The 27,210-nt window shown below is 43.2% G+C and overlaps 1 protein-coding gene across 1 annotated transcript; it reads right to left on the bottom strand.

The window, feature by feature from the left end:
* Positions 1-2,103: 2,103 nt before the first annotated feature.
* On the bottom strand, positions 2,104-23,688 carry ARF1 (ARF GTPase 1). The gene is made up of 5 exons (XM_070767288.1): positions 23,446-23,688; positions 12,354-12,537; positions 9,569-9,679; positions 4,741-4,865; positions 2,104-3,698 (listed from the first exon to the last, which is right to left on the bottom strand). The coding sequence occupies exons 2-5, from the start codon at positions 12,499-12,501 to the stop codon at positions 3,537-3,539; spliced, it is 546 nt and encodes a 181-aa protein (XP_070623389.1). The 5' UTR covers positions 12,502-12,537; positions 23,446-23,688; the 3' UTR covers positions 2,104-3,536.
* Positions 23,689-27,210: the final 3,522 nt, after the last annotated feature.

Here is a 27,210-nt window from a genome sequence, read left to right as displayed (position 1 = left end):
AGAGGTCCTTGATAAAGAGCATCTCCTGCCAAAGAGACCATTGGTGCTCATTAAGGAGAGAATTTTAATGGTTAAGTAAAGCAGTGGCTGTGACTTCTCCAATGTCACCCAACATCAAATTCTCTGGGACCCTCCCCATTTTTGTGGGGTGGGGGTTAGCCCAGTCTTTGGGCCCAACCTAGTTACAGAAGGAGCTTCTATAGACAATCTGGAAATAGAACCTCAGTTTCCAAGTTTCTAGCCCACAAGCAAATGTTCGGAGACACAAGTTTGTCTGAAGGACAAAATCAAGGCCTTTCCCTCTTCCACTGAAAGTACAGGTAGTCCTCACTTAACTATTAGATTGTTTTTACAACCCATCAGCAGAGGGCAAAGCACCCCCCCAGCTGTCATAATGCTTGGGCTACTGCCTCTCCAGGCCACCTGATTGCATGTCCGGTTGAAGTTTGTGACCGGTTGTGGTGTTTTTGTGATTGTGCGACTCAATTCAATTTTTAAAAAAGTTTTGGTTAAAAAAAATAATGCGCCAACACCCCCATTCAAATGAATGGGTTTCCTTAACAACCCCCAAGAAAAAGGCCAGAAAATTGCTTCCAGGCCTGTCGGGTGCTTCAGCTTATGACCCTAATTCCAAGCACAATTATGGTTGTTGAGGACAATTTGTAGCTGAGCATCAATCTTCTGTTGTGATGCAACCAGTGTCTCATTTCACCCAACACTCATTTCATAAAACAATCAGGTTGGGAGGGACCTTAAAAGGTCTTCTAGTCCAACCCACTGCTCAAGCAAGAGAAACTACACCAGGGGTGTCACAAACTGGCCAGGCCCACCCCGCTTTAGCAAGGCGTTGCGATACATTGTATGGCAACGCAAAACACCCCAACATATACACCAGTCTGGAGAAATGGCTGTCCAATCTTTTCTTTAAAATTTCCCGTGATGGAATATTGTATATTGTTTTTTGATGTATGTTGCTTTATATATTCTGAGCCACCCCGAGGGGCCACATACAAGTCCAATTAATAATAAACTTCTGGAGGCAGGGGGTTCCACTGGTTAATTTGGTTGTTGTCAGGAAATTTCTGCTTTTCTAGGTTGTTTCTCTCCTTGATTAGTCTGTAGCTTCTTGTCCTGCCCTTGGAGAATAGGTGGACCCCCCTCAACCTTCTTAGGGGTAGTCCCTCAAATATTGGAAGGCTATTATGACTCCTGTTCCCCCTCCATTATATACATATCCAGTTCCAGCAATGTTTTATTCTTGTCCCCTAATTGTCTTTGCTGCTCTTCTCCGCGCCCTTTCTGGGGTCTTCACATTCTTTTTGGATATTGTGGTGACGTGGATGCAATGTGGCCATACCAAGGCCTCATGCAATGGTACCACAACTTCACGTGTGATCTTGATTCTGTCCCTGTTAATGCAGCCCAAGATGGTCTTTTTTGGCAGCTGTCTCACACAGCAGGCCCACCACTAGGTCCTTTCTCTCTGAATGCCTCCCTTTTACTTAACAGCATGGCTGTCCTCCAGCATCCCCACGAGAGAACATGTTGGAAAACTTGAGGACAATAATACTGGTAAGAAGAGTTGGAAGGGGCCTTGGAGGTCTTCTAGTCCAACCCCCTGCTTGAGCAGGAGTCCCTATACCAGTGATGGCAAACCTTTTTTTTCTTGAGTGCTGAAATAGTGCACCTATGCACTATCGCTCGTGCCCACACCCATATTCCATGCACTCCTGTGCCCCAACACTTTTCTGGACTTCCAGTGGGCCCAATAGGTCATTTTTTTGACCTCCCACGCATCCAGAGGCTTTCTTGCAGCTTGGCAAGGCCAAAATGCCCCCACGCAGGCTGAAAACGCCCTCCGAGTCAAAAATCAGCTGGCGGGCACCTACAGAGCTGAGTTAGGGCAACGGCAGATAGGTTCACCACCACAGCCCTATTCTATGCCAGATGGATGGTTACCCAATCTCTTCTTAAAAGCCCCCTAGGGAAAAAACCTTCCACTTAATCTGTGGATCAAATTAGCCCACGCAAGTGCTGTTACTCGATATTAAATCCCCGCAGGACGGATCGGAGCCCGAGCGAAGAAGCCACACACCTCAGAGGAATAGTTAAGAGAATTTTATTCTAATAGCTTTAATTACAGTGCTCGTTTGTTGAAATGATAACTGAAAACAAGTATACAAAACAGTCGATTACTGTATTGAGAGAAAACAAGAGAGGTCTTTTTCCTTGTCCACAACACTAAACAAACCAGTTCTGATCGTGTTTTTCTTGAGTCGCAACAGCTCCAGCTTCTTCAGTGTTTTTTATTATTATTATTATTATCAAAATACAAAACAAAAATGAAACAAAAAAAGAAGAAGTTAAAATCTGGGATGGCAAATCTCAAACCTCGCAGTGTGAGAGATGTAAAAAAAGGGGCGTTTCTCGCGTTCCGAAAATGGAATCTAGAGACGTCTCTAAGAACGGGAGGCGCCCGATTGTCACCCTCTCGTGTTTTTCGACATTCCCGCCCCCTCCCTTTCCTGGATGTGACAACGGAAAGCTTGTGTGTGGCATTTCTTATTTAAGTACAGTACATGTGGCTGCTTGGCTGTGACGTTCGTGCAAGGGGACCCTCTTTGGAAGCCATTCTGGGCTGCAGGAATTCAAGGGAATATTCCTTTTTTTGAGCGACAGAGGGGGGGATGAAGATGGCACTCGTAGGTTGGAGGGTGAAAACGTTTTCTGGTTTTTAAAAAAAATATCCAAATTTAAATGGAAGTTAAAAGAGCAAGGGGTGGGGGAATGGGATATGGTGGTGGTGGTGGGAGGTTGTCCCAATTTCTCGTTGGTCTCCACTGATTCTCCCACCCACCTCCAATCACAAAAAGCCCAAGCGCTGAAACCAGACGGAGGCTAGAAATCTCATGACCTGGAACAAGGGGAAACGTGCGGGTATTCTCTTCGCACCGTTGCAGAAATCGCAAAGGGTCCTGGGTTCAAGCCTTCCCGCCCTCCTTCCCACCAGCCCCATCTTCTGAAAAGGAACTCGCCCCCCAGGCTTAAGAACCAGGGCTGTGGAAACCGGGCCTCAGCCCGGGTCTGCAAGCCGAGAGGGATCTGGCCCACACACGCACCCATGACACAAACAAAACCATTTCCCCTCCCCCTATAAATCCACTCATGGTTATTGGGTGGGGCTTTCTTCTTTTTTTAAAAAAACACCACCGTTTATCATTTTAAAAAGAGCCGAATAATATTGCATAGGAGTACCAGAAACTGCCTCGTGGGAAAAACAAGAACTATTTACATTAAATAAGAAAATAAAAAGCTAAAACTTTTTTTTTCTCCTTTTCCGGGCGTGGTTTTGCCACATGTACGCTGTGGGCGGTGGTGGAGGACAAATCCTGTGGATGAGAAGAGATGATGAAAACAGTTTCTGGCACTCAATACTACAAAGTAGCATGGTTCGCCACATTAGAGTAAAGCGAGGAGGAGGGGGAAGGGGAGGGAGGGAGGGAGAGGGGAGGAGAAAAGAGGAGTAATTCAGGGCTTCATTTCTGGTTTCGGAGCTGATTGGACAACCAGTCCAGTCCTTCATAGAGACCGTCCCCACTGGTGGCGCAGGTGGCCTGGATGTACCAGTTTCTGTGGCGGAGAGAATGCAATCCTAGTTTGTCTGTGATTTCCGCGGCATTCATGGCGTTGGGCAGGTCCTGCAAAGGGAAGCAACCGGCGTTAGAAAAGGCCTCCTTCCCACCGCCCCCATCGCAGCCGCAGCTGAAGAAAGGCCCACAAAACCTCTCCCACCCCCACAAAAACCAGTCCTTGACTTAAGGCTACAAGTGAGCACAAAATGGATGTTGCTAAGCGAGACATTTGTTAGGCGAGTTTCCTGCCGCAGTTTTAGGGATAGTAACATGGTTGTTAAGTGATTCTGGCTTCCCCATTGGTTTTGCTCATCAGAAGGTCACAAAAGGGGATCACGTGACACACACACACACACACGGACTCTGCGACTGTCATAAATGTGAGTCAGTTGCCAAGAGCCCAAACTTCAGTCATGTTACTAATGGGATGCTGCAATGGTCACGAGTGTGAAAAACAGGCTGTCACTTTTTTCAGTGCCACGGTCACTAAATGAACGGTTGTTAAGGTGAGGACTACCCTTACTCTATGATCTACCACTTTCCTGGTGTTTAATGCTTGCGTTGAAGTCTTCTGAGAGAGGCAGCACATAAATCCAATAAATAAATGCCAGCAGAACAGCAGACAAATGTCCCATCTCTTCCTAAAAAAATCCTTCCAGAAATGGGGCACCCACAATTTCTAGTGGCAAGCCGTTCCACCGGCTAATGGTCCTTGAAGATGCTCTTGGATGAGAAGTGAATTGTCTTCAAGGAAAACAAAGGAAGCCCAGGTGCTTTTTGAAAAAGCACCTTTGGGACAACCACGACCTGGATGCCTGAGAATCTCCATAGATATTTAGCTAAACTGTAACTGTCAGGAAATTCCTCCTTAGTTCTAAGTTGCTTCTCTCCTTGTTTAGTTTCCACCCATTGCTTCTCGTCCTGCCCTCAGGTGCTTTGGAGCTTGACTCCCTCTTCTTTGTGGCAGCCCCTGAGATACAGGAACCCTGCTATCCTGTCTCCCCTGTTCCTTCTTTTCTCCGGACTGGCCATTCTCCAGTGCCTGCCCACTGTATGTCACATTCAAATATGAAGGACGGTTCCCTCGGGGTCGTCTCTCCCCACCTACCTGTTTGTTAGCGAACACTAAAAGGACGGCATCTCTGAGCTCGTCTTCTGCCAACATTCTCATGAGCTCTTCTCTGGCTTCGTTGACTCGCTCTCGGTCGTTGCTGTCCACTACAAAGATCAAGCCTAAAAGGAAACAGCACTGGTTAAAGAAGAATGTGCCATGGATGGATTGACTGGTTGTATTTATATGCTGCTCATTCCAAAGCGTACTATTTATTTATTAATTTATTAGGTTTGTATGCCGCCCCTCTCCGAAGACTCGGGGCGGCTAACAACAATATAAAAAGACAATGTGAACAAATCTAATATTAAAAACAATCTAAAAAACCCCAATTTAAAGAACCACTCATACATACAAGCATACCATGTATAAATTCTATAAGCCTAGGGGGAAGGGAAAACTATGTGTTCTGGTTTCTGGTAGAAGTTTAGTAATCACAAATAACTCTCATTAAATGCATCATTTCATGAATAAAGCCACTCTGTTTATTTCTCTGCTGCTCTCTTGTACTTCAACACATTCCAGACATCAATCGGTCCGTTATCTCTCTCTTAGCCGCATTTCTCACATTCCTTTTCCTGCTTCACTAGACAAGATTTATTTCCTAAATACATAGCTTTAAAAAAGACAGCAGCACTGACTAAATACAATACAAAATACTTTGGCTTACTTTAGCGTGGTGAAAACACCTCCATATTTCCTTTCATCGACGTTGAAACTCCACCCTTCTTCTCCACTAGCCCCCTGACGTGCCAATTACCTCACTACAATATTTAACCCATTCCTCTCCTTAATATCTTCTTCCAGACCTTTGCTCTCTACGTTTCTGAATCCTTCTGGATTTAGTATTAACCCAGCGCGCGTCTGATTCTCCCTCACTAGATCCTGAGCTCATAGCCCCATCCTATGGCTGGCCCCCCACCTGTTCTACTACCTGTAAGCCTGGGCCCCCCACTACTTCATAAACACTATCTGAATCCGAGTCCTCAATATCTTCAGCATCCTCCAACTGATCAGGAGTATGTACAACACTATGAGCGGCTAACAAGTGGGATAAATACAATACTAAAATACCATCAAAATACACAGTAAAATCAGTAATATAATAATATCCTAAAAAGAACCATAGATCACAGCAGCCAGTCTAATTCCAGGCCAGCCAGAAAAGCCAGGTCTTAACGGCTTTCTGGAAGACCGGTAGGGAGGAGAATCTCTGGGGGCAGTTGATTCCATAGGTTTGGAGCCACCACAGAGAAGGCTCTTCCCCGAGGTCCCGCCAACTGACACTGCTTGGTGGACGGGATATGGAGACGGCCGACTGTGGGCCCTTACTGGCCACAATGAGGTGTGAGGGAGGAGGCGCCCCGTAAATAGTCTGACCCTGAGCCATTTAGGGATTAAAAGGTAATAACCAACACCTTGAATTGTGTTCAGAAACCGACTGGCAACCAATGCAGCTTCCGTAAAGATGGAGTAATATGGGCATACCTTGGTACATCCATTGTTGCATGAGCCACTGGATTCTAGCAAAGAAGTCCTTCTAGAGCTGTGTTTCTCAACTCTGGACACTTCCAGGAATATGGAGTTAAATTCCCAGATTTGTATAGATTTTGGGGGAGGAAAAGCATGAACTGGATTCTCAGGGAATTCTGGGAGTTGCAGGTGGCCCTGACTCATGGTCATCATTGAGCCAAATATTTCCATTGCTCCATTTTACGACTTTTCTTGCCATAGTTGTAAAACGAATCAATGCAGCTGATGAAAGTTAGTTAAGTGAATCTGGCTTCCCCCCACAGGCTTTGCTTGTTGTAAGGTCGCCAAAGGAGATCACGTGACCCCCCACCCCCACCCCAGGGATCTGCAACCCGTCAGCTGCCAAAGCGTCTAAATTTTGATCATGTGACCCTGAGGATGTGTGTGCTGCAGCAGCTGTTAAGTGCGAAAAAATGTAAAGCCACCTTTTTTTCAGTGCTGCTGTAACTTTGATCACTAAATGAATGGTTATAAATTGAACAGCACCTGTAGGAAAGTAGAGCTGGCCGTCAATTCTCAGAATTCCTGCATCCATCCATGCCAGATGCAGAATTAACCAAAAGTGGAGCAACAATATTTTAGGGTGTTTGCTCAAAACTAATGGGGGGGAGATTTGTTTTCAGAGGAAAAAAATATTATTTTTAAAATATAAGACTTAGTACCCTGTTCTCTCTAACATAAAGACATCCCCTAATAAGAAGCCCAATTGGGCTTTTGAGTTCACAGCAATAAGGCCAAGCGTTTATTTCAGGTTTCAAAAAAATATAAGGCAGGCTCTTATTTTTGGGAAAACATGGTAGACACACACACACACACACACAGGGTGAGAACTCTCCTGCCATATTAGGCTTCAAGCAATTCGAAATTGACTTCTGGGCGTTTGTAAATTATGTCCATAATCACATGCACCTTAACCCAATTTTCTTTGACCACTGGATTTCAAAATTAACCACACAAGAGACAGGAAAGGCAGTAAACTTTGCAAGGGTGTAATTTACTGTTTCAAGTGAACCACACACATGAGGGACTGAACTTCTCAGCTGGCTTCAAAAATCTAACAGGCTGCACTCTCAGTCTCAAGAGAATTACAGATTTCGGGAAACCAATATATAGAAAGGGAAGCAGGGCATTTTAAAGAGATGGACAGTATCCAAGCTGAACAAATCAATTAAGAAAAGATTCTGGGTGAGGGGATTGTACAAGGCAATTAAGAACAACAGGTTGTGTATAAGTTTCACAATGGAGGAGAAAACAGCCCCTCCCCCCCACTGTTGTTTGGATTTATCCCACATTACTACTCAATTTTCTATCAGCAAATGCTGGTTAACCACATCAGCAAACCACATGCTGATATGGTTAACTTGCTGGTACAGTGATTAAAAGGTCACCCTGAAATGGGAGGGAGGGAGAAAGAGACAAAAAGAGACATAAGATAGGAGGAAGGGAAGCAGGGACAGAAAGAGAGTAAAGAAGGAAGGAAGGAGGAGAAAGAAAAAGGAGAGGAGGAACAAAGGGGAGAGAAGGGAGGGACAGAGCAAGAGAGGAGGAAAGAAAGAAAGGATGTAAAAAAAACCCTATCAACTGGATTTTTTTTTCTTTTTTCTTTCGCATAAACTGCCAATTACACCCAGATAAGAAGCTGAAACAGCTCATAAACACTGCTAGGTAATAGTAAGGCTGCATTTAATCTTCCATCCTTAGCACCAAAACGAACAATTGTCTCTTCTTTTTCTTTGATTTAGCAAACAATATGTGTTTGGTGTTTGGAAGAGGCACGCCAGATTAAGCAAAGGCTGCTAGTGTGCCAGGCACAAACGATCACCTAAGATCAGGGCAAAGGCAGAATTGAGGATTAGTCTTTCCCCTGGTCTGGTGGCTCAGGTTTTCTGGGTATTATGCTAAATCGTGTATTTTCTTAATCCACATTTATATTTTAACAGGCTCTGGGAGTCTGGCAGCCAATGAGCCAAAGCCTTTGACCGATTTAATTTGGCAACTTCCAGGATGGAATTACACAGCTCCTAATAGCAAAGCAGAACTGCACTGTCCCTTCAGCTTTGAGATTGGTTGGACTTTGCCTCCCAGAACTCCCCAGACAACTTGGTTGGGAAGGAACCTTGGAGGTCTTCTCATCCAACTCCCTGTTCAGGCAGGAAACCCTACACCGGTGATGGTGAACCTGTTTCCCAGGGCGCCAAAAGAATGTGCGCGCACACTACCGCACATGCATGAGTGACCACACCCTGAGAGGACGAAAACAGCTCCCCCCTCTACCGAGGCCCTCTGGAGACCGGAAACGGCCTGTTTCCCAACTTCTGGTAGCCCAATAGGCTTGTATTTTGCCCTACCCAGGCTCCAAAGGCTTGCCTGGAGCCAGGGGAGGGTAAAAATGCCCTCCCCCATCCCTCCGGAGGCTCTCTGGGAGCCAAAAACGCCCTCCCAGAGCCTTTGTGCGAGCCAAATATTAGCTGCCGGCACACACATGCACACTGGAGCAGAGCTAGGGTAATGGCTCATGTGCCAGCAGATATGGCTCCGCGTGCCACCTGTGGCTCCCGTGCCGTAGGTTCGCCATCACTGCCCTATCCCATTTCAGACAAATGGTTGTCCAATCTCTTCTTTAAAACTTTCAGTGTTGAAACACCCACAACTTCTGGAGAGAGGTCTTATTGGATGAGAAGGGAAACATCTTCAAAGAAAAACCAGAAAGTCCAGTTGCCCCTTGAAAAAGTTCCTTGGGACAACCATGACCTGGATGGCTGAGAATCTCCAAAAGATATTAAGCTATAACCCTCAGGAAGTTTCTCCTTAATTCCATGTTGCTTCTCTCCTTGATTAGTTTCCACCCATTGCTTCTTGTTCTATCCTCAGGTGTCTTGGAGAATAGGATTGACTCCCTCTTCTATGTGGTAACCCCTGAGATATTGGAAGACTGCTATCATCTCTCTCATCCCACCTCAGTCCTTCTCTTCACTGGACTAACCATGCCCAATTCCTGCAACCTTTCTTCATATGTATTAGCCTCCAGTCCCCTAATTCTCTTTGTTGCTCTTCTCTGCACTTTTTCTAGACTCTCAATATCGTTTTTACATCTGCAGACCTTCATTCCAAGCTATGGAAAAAACACTGTGGGATTAATGATCACTAAAGTCCAGGACTCCCTATGTCCTTCACAACATTTCCATTTGATTCATGCAGATTTCATGATGCTATCAATGCAATTCTAGTGCAATTTAATACTGATGCAGATTAAACAGACAGATACAGTGTGTGGGTCTTGCAAACAACTCACCTTGTGTGTTTTGGAAGTAATGGCGCCAGAGTGGTCTGATCTTATCCTGTCCGCCGACATCCCACACCGTGAAGCTAATATTCTTGTATTCTACTGTTTCTACATTAAAACCTAAAGAGGAATAAGTGAGAGAGAATGTGCTCAGTTAATATGCAAAAGATAATATTGCAAATATGCAAAGGATACATTTACTGATTTAAGGTGATATCAGTCACTTTCTCCTCATAAGCAAGTATTGCAATATTACAAAGAAAAACCTAACCTTTCCCTCTGCATAGATGTTTTATAAAGTGAGATTTTAAAAGCTGAGAGCCAATTTGGTGCAACGTTTGAAGCACTAGAGTAGAAACGAAGAGACCATGAATTCTAGTCCTGATGAAGCACAAAGCCAGTTGGGTAACTTTGGCCCAATCACAAGGAGATGGTGAGTTCTAGTCCCGCTTTAACCATGAAAGCAGGCTGGGTGACTTCCGGCCAATCACCAGGAGACTTGGACCAGCCACTGTCTCAGCTCTATAAGGGAGGCAATGCAATGCAGAACTGGTAGCAAACCACTAGTGACATCATGGTGAAGTCATGGAATCAGTTCTGTTGGTGCCGGTCTGTGGCTGACACCATACTTTCTTTTTCTCATTTTTTTCTAGGTTATATTTACGTCTGCACAAGCACAGAATCCGGGTTTCCCGCACTGCACTTGCATTACAATCTTGTTTCAGTTGGGGGGGGGGAGGAGTATTTTTCAACATTGCGTATGAACGTGGCCATGTGGAGAATGAGGAAGCAAACAAGCAGCGAAGTAACTTAGAAGCCACCCCTGACGCAATGATGGCAAATCACTTCAGAAAAAAACTTGTCAAGAAAACTGCAGGGATTTGTCAAGGCAGTCACTTTCTGAGAATTGGACACAAAACTGAACAGAAAAAAGTATAAATGCATTTAAAAACTACACATATACTGTGAAATATTATAGAACTCCAAGAGCAGAGGGTACCTTGGAGATTTTCATTTTAGTGACTTTGGAAAGATGGAAGGCTGAGTCGACCTTGAGCTGCTCAGAATCAAACTGAACTATGGCAGTCGGCAGAAGCAGCCTGCAGTACTTGCCTTCTCACCACCGCACCCCCACAGGCATAGGGAGAATCTATGCCTGCAGGAGGTAAGCTGTGCCACTGATGGAGATTCTATTTCCCCTTTTGTTCGTCAGGTGAAACAATGTTTCCCATAGGAATCAATGTAAAAGCAAATAATGCGTGCAAATCCTTCAGGAAAATCCCAAACTTTAGAAGAGAGGCAGGGAGGAGCAGCTAAAGGGGGCGGGTGGAAGAAGCAAGGCTAGGCTAAAGGGTGAGTGGGAAGGAAGAAAGGCAAGGGGGGCGCCCCTCCCTTTTCTTTCTTCAAAAGACACCCTTTCAGTGCCTTTGCAAGCACGTTGTTCTCTGCAAAATGTTTCCTACTCCAAGCCGCCCCTCCCTTTTCTTTCTTCAAAAAAGGGGGGGAAAAGAAACCCCTTCATCCCAGCAGCAGCTGCTTGGGTTCGTAAGGTGAAAATAGTTCGGAAGAAGAGGCAAAAAAATCTTAAACACCGGGTTCGTATCTTGAAAAGTTCGTTAGAAGAGGCGTTTGTAAGATGAGGTACCACTGTATAAGGGAAACTCTACAACACTGTGTAAAATGCTGTAGAAAAGGACTGGGGTCCAAAGTTGGGTTTCAGACCTCAGGCAGAACTAGAATTCCCAGTCTCATGGTGATTGGCAAAACCCACCCAGCCGGCTTCCATGCCTATAACACAGGGATGTCAAACTCCCGACCCGCATGCCGGATGTGTCACGTGCTGCCCACGCCCGGTTTAGTGAAGGGGGGAGGGTTTCTGATATGTCATGTGATGCTGCAGTGACATATTGGCACCCCTCCTATAGCAGGACTAAAATTCCTTGTCTCCTGGTAACTGGCCCAGAGTCACCCAGGTGGCTTTTATGGCTAAGGTGGCACTAGAACTTGCCATCTTCTTATTTCTAGGCCAGCATTTTCACTAGCCATAGCAAACCAGCCATCTGGAAACGGAAAAGGCTTGTTAGCCTTTCTGGTTGAGGAAGTGGGCTTCTAGATTTTAACTTACTATGTATAAAATATGCCCCACAGAAAGCTGATTACCAACATAATATTCAGTTTATTACTTCAATCTTACACACACTTGAAAAAATACAGGTAGCCCTCAACTTGCTTCATTTAGTGACTGTTTAAAGTTACAACAGCACTGAAAAAACTGACTAATGAGAGTTTTTCACACTGCAACATCTCCATGGTCACAAGATGAAAATTCTTGTGCAACTGACTCATGTTATGGGATGGTCGCAGGGTCTTGGGGGCCATGTAATTCCCCTTTCTGGCCTTGTGACCAGCAATGTCAAGGGAAACAAGATTCACTGAACAATTGTGTGATTAATACCCATAGGCAATTCATTTGACAAATGTGGAAGAAAAGATCGTAAAATGGGGAAAAATTCATTTAACAAGCGTCACACTTAGAAACATAAAATTTGGGCTCAACTGTGCCTATAACCCAAGGACTACCTGCACACAGTATGTCCATAATGTCCATAGTTCAAGCAATTTCAAAACTGAAGTGCAGAAATAAGTTCTTGAAGTAACATGATCCGGTTACTGCTCATCACCGAATGAGCAAACTGGACAGTTTTTATCCAGAGTTCTACAAAATATAGTCATATACAGTCATTATATTTTAAACCCAGACTTAACTGCAATTAAGAGAAGCTTAAATTCTTACCTATAGTAGGGATGGTAGTTACTATTTCCCCAAGTTTAAGCTTGTACAATATGGTAGTTTTTCCTGCGGCATCCAGTCCGACCATGAGTATACGCATTTCTTTTTTGCCGAAAAGGCCTTTGAAAAGGTTGGCAAAAATATTTCCCATGTTTGAGGATGTTGTTCACCCACTGGCCAAGAAAATCTGTAAGACAATGGGATTCATTAGCTCAGTAAAATGTGATCATAGCTAGTCCCAAAAATATACATTAGTGGCCCTTGTGAACCAAGGGGGATATATTTCTCATGTAAACATTTGTACAGGTAGTCCTTGATTTACAGCCCATTTTAGTGACTGTTCTAAGATACAACCACATTGAAAAAAAGCAACTTATGATCATATTTCACACGACTGTTATAGCAGCCCCGGGGTCACATGATCAAAATTCAGACACTTGCATATTTATGATCGTGGCAGTGTCCCAAAATCACACAATCCCCTTCTGCAACCTTCTGACAACAAAGTATATGGGGGAGCCAGATTCACTTAACAACTGGAGTAATTCATTTAACAATTGTTGCAAGAAAGGGTGTAAAATGGGGGAAAATCACGTAAGAGCATCCTTACTCAATAACATAAAATTGTGGCCCTAAGTCGGTTTGTGGCAGCAGAGATTCAAAACAGAAGCTAAGCATGTAAACAGCATCTTAGAAGACAATATTTGGACAGATTAAATTGCCATGTATACACAAAAAGAGCAACAGGTATTTATATCATGGAGCAAAAAACTTTTGGCAGGAGGCAGGCCATTAGCTCCAATGTACAATTATTATGAGCACATGTTGTAGGAAACTACAGTAAAATTGTGAAAATACATACAGTCATTGAAAGAGAAGGAAAGGGGGGGGGGAGAGAGAGAGGGTGAGGAAGGAAGGAAAGAGGAAGAAAAGAAGGAAAGAAATGGAAAGAAAAGGACAGGCTTCAACACAAAAATAGGAGTATAAAATGTCAAGATTAAATGCATTTTCCTGTTCCCTAAATGAGAAAATCATTCAGTAGGACAAACCACCACTGATTGTGGCATAATGTTATTCAACATTAATCATACTTACCGTAGTTAGAACAAACTATGCTAGAAATCTTGTTAACAGTAGAATGAATCAAGATGATTATACAAAAAATTTCTTAATGAAAATAATCTATATCGTATCATACATGCATTTCCCCTCTCTAACGGAACTGAGTCCAATTCTAAGCTGGCAGAATCCAGTTTTATCAGTACGATTCTCTCAAGGTAGGCTATTCTTAGTTCTAGAGCCCAAGCATCATCAGATGTCTAGCTAATAATGCTCCTGGGATTCCCCCATGATGCTCCTGACATCATAATAAGTGAGTTGTAGTCAGTTTCTACTCAGAAAGAAAGGCTGTCAATTCTTCAAAGAGGCACATTATAGCACTTTTAATACAGTCATGCTTCAAAGAAGCACAAAGGAGCCCAAAATTTCTTTTGCTAAGCAAGACAACTGTTAAATGGGTTTTGCCTCGTTTTACAACCTTTCTTGCCCCAGTTGTTAAGTGAACCTCTGCAACTAAGTGAGTAACACAGCTAAGTGAATCTGATGCCCCTCTTGACTTTGCTCATCAGGTGGTTGCAAAAGGGAATTGTGTAACCCTGGGACACTGCAGCCGCCATAAATGTGAGACAGTTGCTGAGTGTCTGAATTTTGATCACATGCAATGGTTGGAAGTCTTGTTGTAATTTTGAACAGTCCCTAACTGAACTGTTAAGTTGAGGGTTGCCAGTATAACATTTATTTTTATTTCATTAATTCAATTTATATGCCACCCATCTTGTGGTTTGAAGCTAATAGCACAGACAACATTTGTATGCTCTTTCCACCTTTTTGATGGACAATGAAATGTTAGAAAGATGATTAGGAAATACAAATTATGACTACCTGGGAACAGGTATCACAGAACAATAAACCAGTATTTTATTCATGACAAACTATCAAAAATGTTTTTACCTGAGCTGTGAAGAACAAATCCCCATTGTTTATAACTGGGGCAGCTGCAATATTTAGCCTGAAAAATCTTTCCAAGCGCAGTATTTATGCCATTATAAATTAATTAGGTCTTCAGAAGTATATTTAGCTCAGTACTTAGCATGCCCTGTCATTACGGCGTTAATTTCCAAGGGAGTCATTTGAGGAACTACTTCTGAAAAGACATGTGCTTCCCTGCTATATAACACAGCCTGCTATTTCCTTCCCATCCTCGCTACATCCCTCTAAAGCTGGGGCAAAGAAGGAGGGAAGAAAGGCGCAAGAGCCATTAACTGGGAGCAAATCTTTGCAGCTCAGGATCGAACTCGTGTGTGTGTGTCCTCGGTGCTCTTTTTGCAGACATTTCATGAGCCAGCTAGGTTATATCACCAATGCTGGCAGTGAGTGTGGTTTGCATGGTGGAAGAAGAGGCCGGGGTGTGTGTGTCCGTCCTTGGTGCTCTCTGAGCTGGGTGCTTTCGTTACAGATGTTTCATTACCCCACTAGGCAACATCATCAGTGTGGTTTGCAGAGCGAAGGAAGAGGATGACAACAACTGTGGGGTCCTGAGCTTGATTCCTTTCTTGCAGGCGGTTAATGACCCAACTAGACAACATTATTATCAGTGCTAGAAACTAGACTGCCACTCCCTTATAGCACTGATGATATTACTTAGTTTGATAATGAAATGTCTGCAAGAAAGCAACCAATCTCAGAGAGCAACGAGGACCCCAAAATCCTCTTCTCTGCAAACCCCATTTCTTTCTAGCACTGATGATGTTGGGTCAGAAAAGTTGGGTGAAAGAAAACAACCAAGCTGAGAGAGCATCCATTATTGTTGTTGTTTTTTCTCTTCTGCAGGTCTGGCTCCTATACTCCATTCTGTTACAGATCCTCACACAGTCCAGCTGGGATAAACAATGTTTTCCGGAGATAAAACCAAGATTTTCAATTTAACTTAGCAAGCAGGATTGGCTTTGCCAATCATAAACCTTTGAAAATTTGGTCCGCTAGATCAGTGGGTAGCCAATGCAGTGGCTTATTGCTTGGAATCAACAGAGAGTTAGGTGCTCAACCAAGCAAGCCGCTTCCACATTCTGAACTAACCTTGAGTTTGGGTTCAATATCCCAAGCTGTGCTCTGGGGATTTCCCTCAGGGTTCACAGAAGGAATTGCATTTTCATACAGATTGCTCTGTGTTAATTGAGCTACTCAGGCAAAACTACCGCAGCCTACCCAGTTCACAAGATGTCAGAAAACAAGTGTTTATCTTATTTACCAATGGCCACAGAGCATCACATTTAAAACCCTGGGTGTGTTTTCCCCCCACAACTGCAATTAATAGAATAGAGGTAGGTGGGGTTTTCCTATCCAGACCCTCTACAAAAATATCAATGATAGGTGGAGATCTATGATATTTGAAGGGAGCGTGTAGCATAGGAAAGAGATCAATAGAAATAAGGCCTCAGTTGCACACAAATATTTTTCAGCCTAAAGTAGTCTTTCAGTCAGAACAGGGAAAGATTTAATTCAACCAACAGAAGCCTTGATTTCTAACCCAGAACATCTGGGGAGAAAAGCCAATTTTCTTGCCAGTCCTTCACTGCATTTGTCTTGGCAACTACAGGCAGACCTTGACTTACATCACTTCATTTAGTGATTGTTCAAAGTTACAAAGGCATGGGAAAAAAAGTGACCATTTTTCATACAACTGTTGCAGCATCCCCATGGTCATGTGATTAAAATTTGGAAGCCTGGCAACCGACTTGCATTTATAGCAGTTACAGTGTCCCAGGGTCATGTGACTTCCCCCTTTGCGACCTTCTTCTGACAAGCAAAATCAACAGTAAAGCCAGATTCACTTAATGACCAAGTGACTAAATTCACAACTGCAGTGGCTCACTTAACTCTGGCAAGGTCATAAAATGGAGAAATCCTCAGTTAAGAATGTCTTGTTTACCAACCCAAATTTTGGGCTCAATTGTGCTGCTAAGGAGAAGAATACTTGTATTCCATTTGTGGAGCACAACATTTTAAAAAACCCAACAACTTAGAATCTGTGTGATTTTGAGCTTCCAGTTTGCAAATTGTCTCACCCAGGTAATATAAGTAGAGGAAGAAAGGTCCCAGACAATACTGCCTTTCATGGACATTTTTTCTCGTTTTAAATTACTGTATTAAACTGCATTACTCATTAATTGGCTCAGCAAATGCAGAAATAGGTTTGGTTGTTTTTACCCAGTAGAATAATAAAAAATTAGAGGAAACAGTATATTATTTATTTAATTTGTATAGCCATCCATCTCACGAAGTGATTCTGGGAACTATAAAAACAATATAAAAATAATGATAAACAATAAAAGCAGTCATTAAAATAAAAATATTAAAAATTGAAACAAAACAAGAAGTATAGATTTGAGTTTATCAACCACAATATTTGATGATGGTCAAAGGGATGGTAAAAGCCAAATGAAAACAGGAAAGTGGCATTTCCTAGTTCTCCAAAGAACTACTTAGAAATAAGAATTAAAACTAGGTTTTAAGCACTCAGCAAGAAAAGTGATGGATACTACAAAAAGTAACTGCTATAATCCGAACTGCACTAGATTCCCCTGCCTACCAGCTATTTTAAAAAAGGGGCTGGAATAGAAGTTGGGGTTACATTTTCTTTTTCTTCCAGGTGAGATTCATGGAAATCTAATTATACATTCACATTTTATCAGTAGCCTAAGACACTGAGGCTTCTCTATAAGAATTAAAAGCAGGTGTTTCAAGATATGTAAAACTTTGCTAATATTTCCCCCTGTGGAATCTAAGCCTTTTTAATATGATTTTTGCACTTATGCAATGAAGTTGAGCTGGACAATGTAATTCATAAATGTGCACTCTTAATACATACTAGACAGTGCTTCAAATTTTAAGGTAAGATGGTGATTTGCAGAAATTGTCTTCATACCGATCTGCAACTGGCTTTAAAAATGACGCCCCATGCTGCGTGGACGCTTCCATAGGTTCAGAAGCTCTTTACAGCATTATAATCAGATCTGCTGGGAAGCCATAAAATATAGATCTGCAAAATTAACCAAAGCAAAGGTTCCCATATGATCAGGAAAAAAGGTATACAGCTGCTTTAACAAGTTATCAATGGATGCGGCATTGAAGTTGTGACTTCCAAGTATCTCTTCCAAACATGATTTGAAGCCCTGTGCAGCCCTTGTTAATTAATAACCCAAAATCTGAAATGTTAATAGCTTTCCGTCTGCTTTGTTTTTAAACCAAAAATGGAAATAAATAAATCACACAAATCTGAGGCTGCTCATCTCAATATGGGGGAGAAAAGATTATTTTAAAAAATATCCAAGCAGAATCCTATGGAAAAATGTCTGATCAAGATAGTGAAATACAGGTAGTCCTCAACTTACAAACACAGTTGTTAAGTGCATCTGGCTTCTTCATAACTTTGCTTGTCAGGTCCCAAAAGGGGATCATATGATCTTGGAACACTGCAACTGTCCTAAATATGAGTTAGTTGTACAGTGTCCAAATTTTGATCAGGTGACCACAAGCATGCTGCAACAGTTGCTGCTAAGTGTGGAAAATGATAACTCACTTTTTCATAGTTGTAACTTTGAACAGTCTCTAAATGAATTGCAGGTCGAGAACTACCTTAAAGAAACAGATTATTTCGGTTCAGCCCAAAACAAGGAGGCAGGCGATGTTATTTGTATAAAACAGGTATGGCCGGTTCTACCTGCTGGGTTCCCTCCACCCCAGGAAATTCTGCTGCCATATCCCATACTAACCAAAGCTTCCAGAGCACCTTTGAGGACAGCCCTCCGCAGAGGGTGTTATGATGTCCAAACCTTGGAGGTTCCTTCCTTCAACTGCGATGCAGCTGCTGTTTGCTTGCCCTTGATTCAAGGGGTAACAGTCAACAGATTTAATTCAATCTTAGTTGGCATCAGAGCTGCAGCTCCAGCTCTCCAGAGCCTTTTCTGTTGTGGTTCCCCCCTCACCTCATTTGGTCTTCTGGAAAGGCCTTGAAACCTGGCTCTGCCAAATGCCCTGGGGTCCCCAATATGGGTGTATCATTTTTTAGTACTGGCAGTCCTTGACCTATGACCACAATCGAGTGCAAAATTTCTGTTGCTGAGTTAGTTTTATTTATTCATTCATTCATTCATTCGATTTTTATGCCGCCCTTCTCCTTAGACTCAGGGCGGCTTATGACATGTCAGCAATAGCACTTTTTAACAGAGTCAGCCTATTGCCCCCACAATCCGGGTCCTCATTTTACCCACCTCGGAAGGATGGTAGGCTGAGTCAACCTTGAGCCGGTGATGAGATTTGAACCGCTGACCTATAGATCTACAGTCAGCTTCAGTGGCCTGCAGTACAGCACTCTACCTGCTGCGCCACCCATTTTGCCTGATTATATAAAGTTTCTTGCCAGAGTTAAGTAGATCTCTAGCAGTTCAGAGTTGGAAGGGGTAGGAATAGACAACAGATCCAACTTAGGTACAATAGGTTTCCCAGACTCAAAGCAACCAAAATCTTCCAACCTGCTTGAAGCGAGGAGCACGTAAAGGAGATACAAGAAAACGTTGACTTACAATCCATTTTAGTGACGTTCAAAGTTGTAATGGCACTGAAAATAATGATTTATGCCCATTTTTCAATAGGAAAGTGAACACAAGAACAAGGGCACACAACCTGAAGTTAGTTGGGGGAAAGATCAAAAGCAACATGAGAAAATATTATTTTACTGAAAGAGTAGTAGATCCTAGGAACAAACTCCCAGCAGGCGTGGTAGATAAATCCACAGTAATTGAATTTAAACATGCCTGGGATAAACATATATCCATTGTAAGATAAAATACAGGAAATAGTATAAGGGCAGACTAGATGGATCATGAGGTCTTTTTCTGCCGTCAGTCTTCTGTGTTTCTGTTTTTCATACTTACACAATTGTATCCCCATGATTAAAATTTGGACACCTGGCAACTTTATGATGCTTGCAATATCCCTGGGTCATGTGATCCCCTTTTGCAACCTTCTTATCAGTAAAGTCAATGGAGGAGTCAGACTCACTTAACAACAGTGTTACTAACTTAACAATTGCAATGATTCACTAAATGATGGCAAGAAAAGTCATAATATGGGCTCAAACTCACTTAACAATAGCCTCACTTAGTTATAGAAATTTTGGGTTCAATTGTTGTTGACGTCTCTCGGAACAAGAGCTCACTTTTATAACCTGAAGCCATCCTCATGATCTAAGACAATAATAACTCCATTGTATTGCATGTTCAGGAACCTGTTCCTCCCAGATGAAGTTGCCCATTGCCGCTAATGCATTATGGCAACTGTGAAGTGATCCCAGCCAGGATAACAGGACGGTTTATGGTTTGCTAATTTAATTTCCGAGGAAGAAACAAATGCCGTATGAATATGGAGATTGCAAATAAAAAATGCCAGACATAGTTGAATTAACATAATTGTTTCCCAAGCTTGTTCCAGACAATTACACACAGAATCCCCAAACATATCAGACCAAGCAATTCAAGCCAGACTATGTAATATCTATAATCATGGGCACATCTCACAGAGATGCTTCTAAGATGCACCTAAAGCAACTGATTGGAAACAAATAAGAAAAGGAAATGCAAGAAAAAAACTGCTCAAATATTTTGATTTTCATTGCAGCTGAAATCTGCAGGAGATGCAATCTAAATTTCCTGCAAGGTGTGCCAAATTTCGCAATCCAATTTACAACAGATAGTTGAGTTATGATCAAAATTGAGCCCAAAATTTGTTAAGCAAGATAGCTGTTAAGTGAGTTTTGGCTCATGTTATTATCTTTCCTGCCGTAGTTCTTAAGCAAATTGTGCATTTGTTAAGATATTAACATGGTTGTTAAGTGAATCTGGCTTCCCCCATTGGACTTTGTGTCAATCCTAAAGTTGGCTGAACTATGGTCATTTTTCTTTTTTTATAATCTCCAGAAAGGTTTCTTTTCTCACTGCTTCAGTGTTGACACAGCCTGGAACAAAGTGGGGAAGTTTGTAGAGATTAGCTAGGAGTTGTAGTCAAAATAAAATTCTTTCCCCTGGGAATCAAGGATGCTGGCAGGTGTTCACAGGATTGAGATTGAGGCGATCTAGCAACTGGGCTGTAATTTGATTGGATGATATGACTGAGACTCTAGGGGAAGTGATAAAGTTACTGGCACTGGTTTTCCACCAGGAACATGCCAATTTGGCATGTCCTAATAAAGTGTTATTTGAAAAACTTGCTTGCCTCCAAGTTCTTATTGAACTGGCATGGGTTACTTGGAATCTTTGGACACTTTGTTTGTCAGAAAATCGCAAAAGTGGATCATGTGACCCCTCATAAAGGCCAGTTGACATCCATCCCAATTTTGATCACCTCAACATAGGGATGCTGCAATGAACTGTTACCTCAAGGATTACCAGTATGGTAGCAGAATAATAGAAGTGCTCACTGACTGACAACCATTTGTTCAGCAATCTTTCAAAGATTTGGGTGGTTGGCAATCAGATTTCCAACATCTGTAGAGTCCAACCATCCTGTGAGGTTCTGGCAAGCAAATCAATGGGAAATCAGCAGATTTGCTTAACAACTGTGTGATTCACTTAAGAACTGCAATGGTTCATTTAACAATTATGGCAAAAAAGATTATAAAATCAGGCATAATTGCCTGTAGGGATGGAAATCTTGGTTCCAATCGTGATCGAGGACTACCGGAACTATCTTTTATCTCTCATTCATGAAGAAGAGTGCTCACCCTATGCATACTCTTTAAGGAGAGCTACACAAAACAGATTACCAGTATTATAAAATGCTGTAAAAGAAATCTCCAAATATTTCAAAAGAATAGATGATGATAAAGATCATATAGAGTTGCAAGAATTTTGTGGAGGATAATAGCTTTCAAAACGTTTTGATGAATGAACAACAAGGAAAGGTATGTTTCTGGATCTTGTTTATATTTCTCCATGTCACAAAGATAAAGATTAAAATCTTAAACTAGCCAAAATTTAAGATAGGCTGGTGAACAGTGCCACAGAAAAACAATTAAGTTAAAAATCAGGGGTTTTTTTTAGAATTCACTAAGAAAAAAATAGCAATGGCATTCCCCTTCACATTGTTTTTATTGCAAAAGTTGCTTCTTAAACACAAAGGTTGTTTTTAAAACAACTACCCTCTCATTATCTCAATTATTTGTGCGGGGAAATGTCATTACCAGATATTGGAAACATGGAAAGCTATTTAACATATTTCCTTTTTTAAAAAGCTAATCAAAGAGGCCTTTCTCCACTGGAGTGCATCCGACTGATCAGCAGAAACTAGCAGTATCAATCCAACCTAACATTTCCTGGTATTTCAGTAAAAATATACTTATACAACAAATTAGGTTGTCCTGAGATGGCTTTCATGCTCAGAATTATATTGTAGTGTAGTTGCCTAAATGGCAAAGCTAGAGATCCAGTTCATAACCTTGGAAATGGGAATGGCTAGGAAAACAGCTTTGAGAAACATAAACCTGGAAGGGATCTTGGAGGTCATCTAGTTCAACCTACTACTCAGGGCAGAAAAACTCATGCCATCGTGATCAAATGGTTGTCCAATCTTTTCTTGAAAATGTCCAGAGATGAAACACCCCCAATTCTGGAAGAGAAACTGTTCCATTGCTTCATAGTCCTGTCAGGGAATATCTCCTTTCTAGGTTGCATCTCCCTGTGACCAACTTCCACTCCTTCCTCCCTCCCTCTCTTCTTTCTCATTTCCTTCCTTCCCTACTTTCCCCTTCCTTTCCTTCCTTCTCCCTTTCTTCTTAGTTCTTTCCTTCCCTTTCTCATTGTTTCCTCCTCTCCCCTCTTTCCTTCCCCCCCCTCACCTGCCCTTCCCATTTCATGGCTCAGTTTGCCTTCCTTGCCTAAGGAAGACATAGAAAGACATAGCTAGGATCTTGTACAATAATAATCTAATGGTGATTCCTATTTCTGTCATTACTTAATATCTGATCCTCTCTCCCAAATACTAGTTCTGGAAGAGTCTTTAGAGGTCATCTAGCCCAACCCAAGGTGCTGCATCCCTCACACCACCTTGGCCAAATGGATTAAGGCCTCTTGTCCAGGCCTGTCACCGCAGACCTTTTGAGTCGATTTCCCTAACTAATAAAGAGGAAGAGAGTCTTCCCCACCACAATGTATGTACTTGAAACTCCCTGGCCTTGCGCAACTGTTTGTCCTGTGGATGAAGTCACCAGTAAGTGACTAAGGAATCCTAAATCCCCACCCATCTGGCGTCTTTGGGGCCAAATTCCAGCTGAGGGAAGAAAAAAGACGTCCTCAACACGATCCTCCACCCCGACAACCCCATCCTCCACCCCAAATCCTTTCATTCTCTTTCCAACCCCATCCTCCACTCCGAAAACCTGATCGGCCACCAGAAATCATTTCATCCTGTTCTCAACCCGATCATTCAGGCAGGCAATCCCACCATCTACCCCCCAAGCAACATCATCCACCCTCAAACCCCACCATTCTCCCCAAACCCCATCATCCACTCTAAATCCTTTCATCTTCCTCCCAACCCCGTCCACCCTACCCCAAACCCCATCATCCACCCTCTGCGGCTACCGGCCACGCTACTCAGCCAGGCCAAGGCCCTACGACCGGGTTGGTGGTGGAAGGAGTGACTCCCAACTCCCAGGGCAAACCGTCCGAGGCCCCGCGCGAGGGCCGCTTTTTCGCCCTTTGACTTACAGTCCCCTTCTCGAGAGACTGGGGATGAGGGGATTGGTGATAGCCCGCTGCCTCCCGCCTATGGTGTGTGGGTGTCAGAGGGGAAGGTCAAAGGAGTTAAAGAGCCTCACAGCTCAGCCGGGAGAAGAGCGGGCGTTGGGGAAGAAGCACGCTGTCCCGCCCGGCTCCGAGCTAGGTAGGCCCGGCCGCCTCAGCGCGGGCCGTTGGCGAAAGAAGGGTCGGATCGAACCAGGACCGGGCCGCCCATATGACTTGGTGAGAGCTCGACTGCTTACCGGGTGACGTCGCGGGGTGCCTGGCTGCGGGGTCTCCGTCGTCGTCCTCTCCGGTCCCGCCGGGTGCCTCACCTGCTTCTGGCCTTCGCCTTTCCGCTTCCCTCACAGCCTCCCTCACTGCGCACAAGATGGCGGCTCCCGGCGGCCACGTCAGTGCCAAGGGCCCTGCAAAGCACGACGGGAAATGCGGGCTGGGTTGGGTGTGCTCTTTTTTTTTTTTTATGTCCCTTTCTTTCCCCGCCCCTCCGGCTCCCCCCCCCCCCCCTCTTCCCGAAAGGAGGAGACGGACGGACAAGACACAAGGGAGGCGTGGCCAAAGCTCTGCCAAAGAGGAGAAAAAGAGGAGCATGCGCGTTCCCCTTCCTCGCCTCGCGCGCCCTGGCGACCGTTAGAAATCGTTAAGGGGAGGGGCCGCGTACCCTTTTCCCCCCCAATGGGCAAGGAAAGGGGTGAGAGGGCACACGCGTGTACGAATAAAAGATTTGAGGCGGGAGGGGAGACACACTCTGAGGATGACAAAACCCATCATCCTATCCCCCAGGTGGCCATCTTATAGGTAGTCCTTGTCTTACAGCAATTTTGTTTAGTGACCGTCCAAACTTACCACGGTGCTGAAAAAAATGTGAATCATGACCGCTTTTCACACTTAACGACCGTTGTGCCATCCCTAGGACGAGTGGTGGGTTTTACTGGTACGTCCCCGAGCTCCATTCTGGTAGCGGCCGCCAGATTGTGCAATTTGCATGCAACTGCTCTGGTGCTGCCTTTTTCCGAATTTTGGGACATTTTTTGCTTCCTGAGCATGTAGAGAGCGCTGGTGAGACCACATTTGGAAGACAGTGGTGCCTCTACTTAAGAACTTAATTCGTTCCGTGACCACGTTCTTAAGTAGAAACGTTCTTAAGTAGAAGCAATTTTTCCCACAGGAATCAATGTAAAAGCAACTAATGCGTGCAAACCCATTAGGAAAGAAAGAAAAGCTGGGAATTTGGGTGGGAGGAAGAGGAGGAGATTCACTGCCCAAGGAAGAAGGTGAGGTGAGGTGAATAAAAAAAATCCAAAACTTTAAAAGAAAAAGAGGGACTTTGAGGCCGGCAGGAGGCTGCCTCCCATCACTGGCTGCTGCTGCTGCTACCTGCTGCCTCTTCCTTCCCCTGCTGAAGGGCTCTCCTCTCCCTGGCTGGATTTGTAGCACCTTTCCTTTGTTGTGGTGACTCCTCGCTGCCCAGCGTGAAGGGAGTATTTCTTTTCTCTGGGTATTGGCAGAGGTTTATTCCCGTTCCAAGTGCCCAGACAAAGGAAAATGCTTCGCTCTGGACTGCCAAAGCCTCCGTAAGCATCACCAAAAGGCTCCTCTGGCAGCCCAGAAAAGCCCGAGATGGCCAGGATTAAAGGGGGAATGGCAGGAAATTGGGGCCTTCGTGCCACTCTCAAATTTCCCGGCTCAGGTTCTTAAGTAGAAAATGATTCTTAAGTAGAGGCAAAATAATCTTGAACACCTGGTTCTTTTCTAGAAAAGTTCTTAAGTAGAGGCATTCTTAAGTAGAGGTACCACTCTACTGTGTTCAGTTCTGGAGACCTGACCTACAAAAAGATTTTGATAAAATTGAACGGGTCCAAAGACGGGCTACAAAAATGGTAGAAGGTCTTAAGCATAAAACTGATCAGGAAAGACTTCATGAACTCAAATCTGTATAGTCTGGACTGGAGGACAGAAGGAAAAGGGGGGACACGATCATAACATTACGATATGTTAAAGGGTAAACTAAAATTCAGGAGGGAAGTGTTTTTAACAGGAAAGTGAACACAAGAACAAGGGGGCACAATCTGAGGTTGGTTGTGGGAAAGATCAGAAGCAACGTGAGAAAATATTTTATGGAAAGAGTAGTAGATGCTTGGAACAAACTTCCAGTAGACATGGTTAGTAAATCCACAGGAACTGAATTTAAACAAGCCTGGGATAAACAAAGATCCATCCTAAGATAAAATACAGGAAATAGTATAAGGGTAGACTACATGGACCATGAGATCTTTTTCTGCTGTCAATCTTCTATGTTTCTAGGGGATGCTCACAGACGAGTGATTTTGATGATTTTTTGCTGCTGTGAGGGTGCGGGCGCACGCAGATGCCAAATCACCAGGCTGTACGTGTAGTGAACTGGTTTGTGGGTAATTGGAACCCGCCGCTGCCCACAACCATGTGATCAAAATTGAGATGGTTTGCAACTGACTCACATTTATAATGGTCACTATCCCCAGATCATCCGATCCGTTCTTTTGCGACCTCCTGACAAGCAAAAGTCAATGGGGAAGCCAGATTCATTTAACAATCATGTTGTTATTTATTATTATTATTATTATTATTATTATTATTATTATTATTATTATTATTATTAATTAGATTTGTATGCCACCCCTCTCCATAGACTCGGGGCGGCTCACAACAATAATAAAACAATGTATAACAAATCTAATAATTAAAAGTCACTAAAAACCTCTTATTAAAAAGCAAAACATACACACAAACATACCATTCATAAACTGTATAGGCCCGGGGAGATGTCTCAATTCCCCCATGCCTGATGGCAGAGGTGGGTTTTAAGGAGTTTACGAAAGGCAAGGAGGGTAGGGGCAATTCTAATCTCCGGGGGGAGCTGGTTCCAGAGGGTCGGGGCCGCCACAGAAAAGGCTCTTCCCCTGGGTCCCGCCAAACAGCATCGTTTAGTCGATGGAACCCGGAGAAGGCCAACTCTGGGATCTAACTGGTTGCTGGGATTCGTTAACTTAAAAATTGCAGTGATTCATGTAACAACTGTGGCAGGAGAGATAAATAAATAAATAAATATCAAGAGTGGTCTCAATCCTGCAACTGAAGCCTCCCCACTTTTAAACACATTACAAGTACCGGTAGTCATCAATTTATGACCATAACGGAGCTTCACATTTCTGTTGCTAAGTGAGACAGTTAAATGAGCTTTGAATCCCTTTTTTTTTTTTACAATTTTTTTTGCTACATTTGTTAAGTGAATCACTCTACTTGGACAGTTGGCCACCCTATTTTTAAGTGAATCCTTGCAGTTGTTTAATTGGTAACCTTGTTAAGTGAATCCGACTTCCCCACTGACTTTGCTTGTCAGAAGGTCGCAAAATGGAATCACATGACCCCAGGATACCGCAGCTGTCATAAATACAAGTCAGTTGCCAAGCATCTGAACTTTGATCCCGTGACCATGGGGGTAGCACCACAGTCCTAAGTGTGAAAAATGGTCATAAGTCAATTTTTTCAGTGCTGCTGTAACTTCAGTCACTAAATGAATTGAGGATTACTTGTTCATTAAGTGAATTGCTCTATGTTGAGGATAACCTATAGTTAAGGCATCAGTCTAGATTAGACTGAGTTCTAACCCTATCTCAAAGTCATCTGGGTGACCTTGGGCCAGCCATTTTCTCTCAGCCCCCAGAAAGAGGCAATGGCAAACTACTACTGAAAAATCTTGCCAAGACTTCTCCAGGGACCCTCCGAGAACTGGCCATGGTTGAACAGAAAGACTGGAAAAAGGGGTAAGTAGCCTTTTAAAAAAAAAGTATATTCATAATTTTAAAGGCAGACGTATTTCAGGAAAATCAAGGAAGAAGGCCTTGGAAGTCTTTGGAAGCTAAATGTCTTTTAAAATCTTTTCTATAATCTCTTTTTCTTATTCTGTTGCTTTCTTATTTTCTTATTTACTTGTTCTGATGCTTCGTTAATTTGGAGTTACTTTTCTA

This window comes from Erythrolamprus reginae, chromosome Z (assembly GCF_031021105.1).
Source record: "Erythrolamprus reginae isolate rEryReg1 chromosome Z, rEryReg1.hap1, whole genome shotgun sequence".
NCBI lineage: Eukaryota > Metazoa > Chordata > Lepidosauria > Squamata > Dipsadidae > Erythrolamprus > Erythrolamprus reginae.
The sequence above is the reverse complement of the archived record's forward strand: the minus strand, read 5'-3'. Positions and strand labels throughout refer to the sequence as shown.

Coding starts and splice junctions, on each gene's coding strand:
- ARF1 (XM_070767288.1), bottom strand. CDS start 12,501: ATGGGAAATATTTTTGCCAACCTTTTCAAAGGCCTTTTCGGCAAAAAA. Junction 9,680..12,353: donor AACTACCATCCCTACTATAG/GTAAGAATTTAA, acceptor ATTCCTCTTTAG/GTTTTAATGTAGAAACAGTA. Junction 3,699..4,740: donor TAGTGTTCGCTAACAAACAG/GTAGGTGGGGAG, acceptor TTCCCTTTGCAG/GACCTGCCCAACGCCATGAA.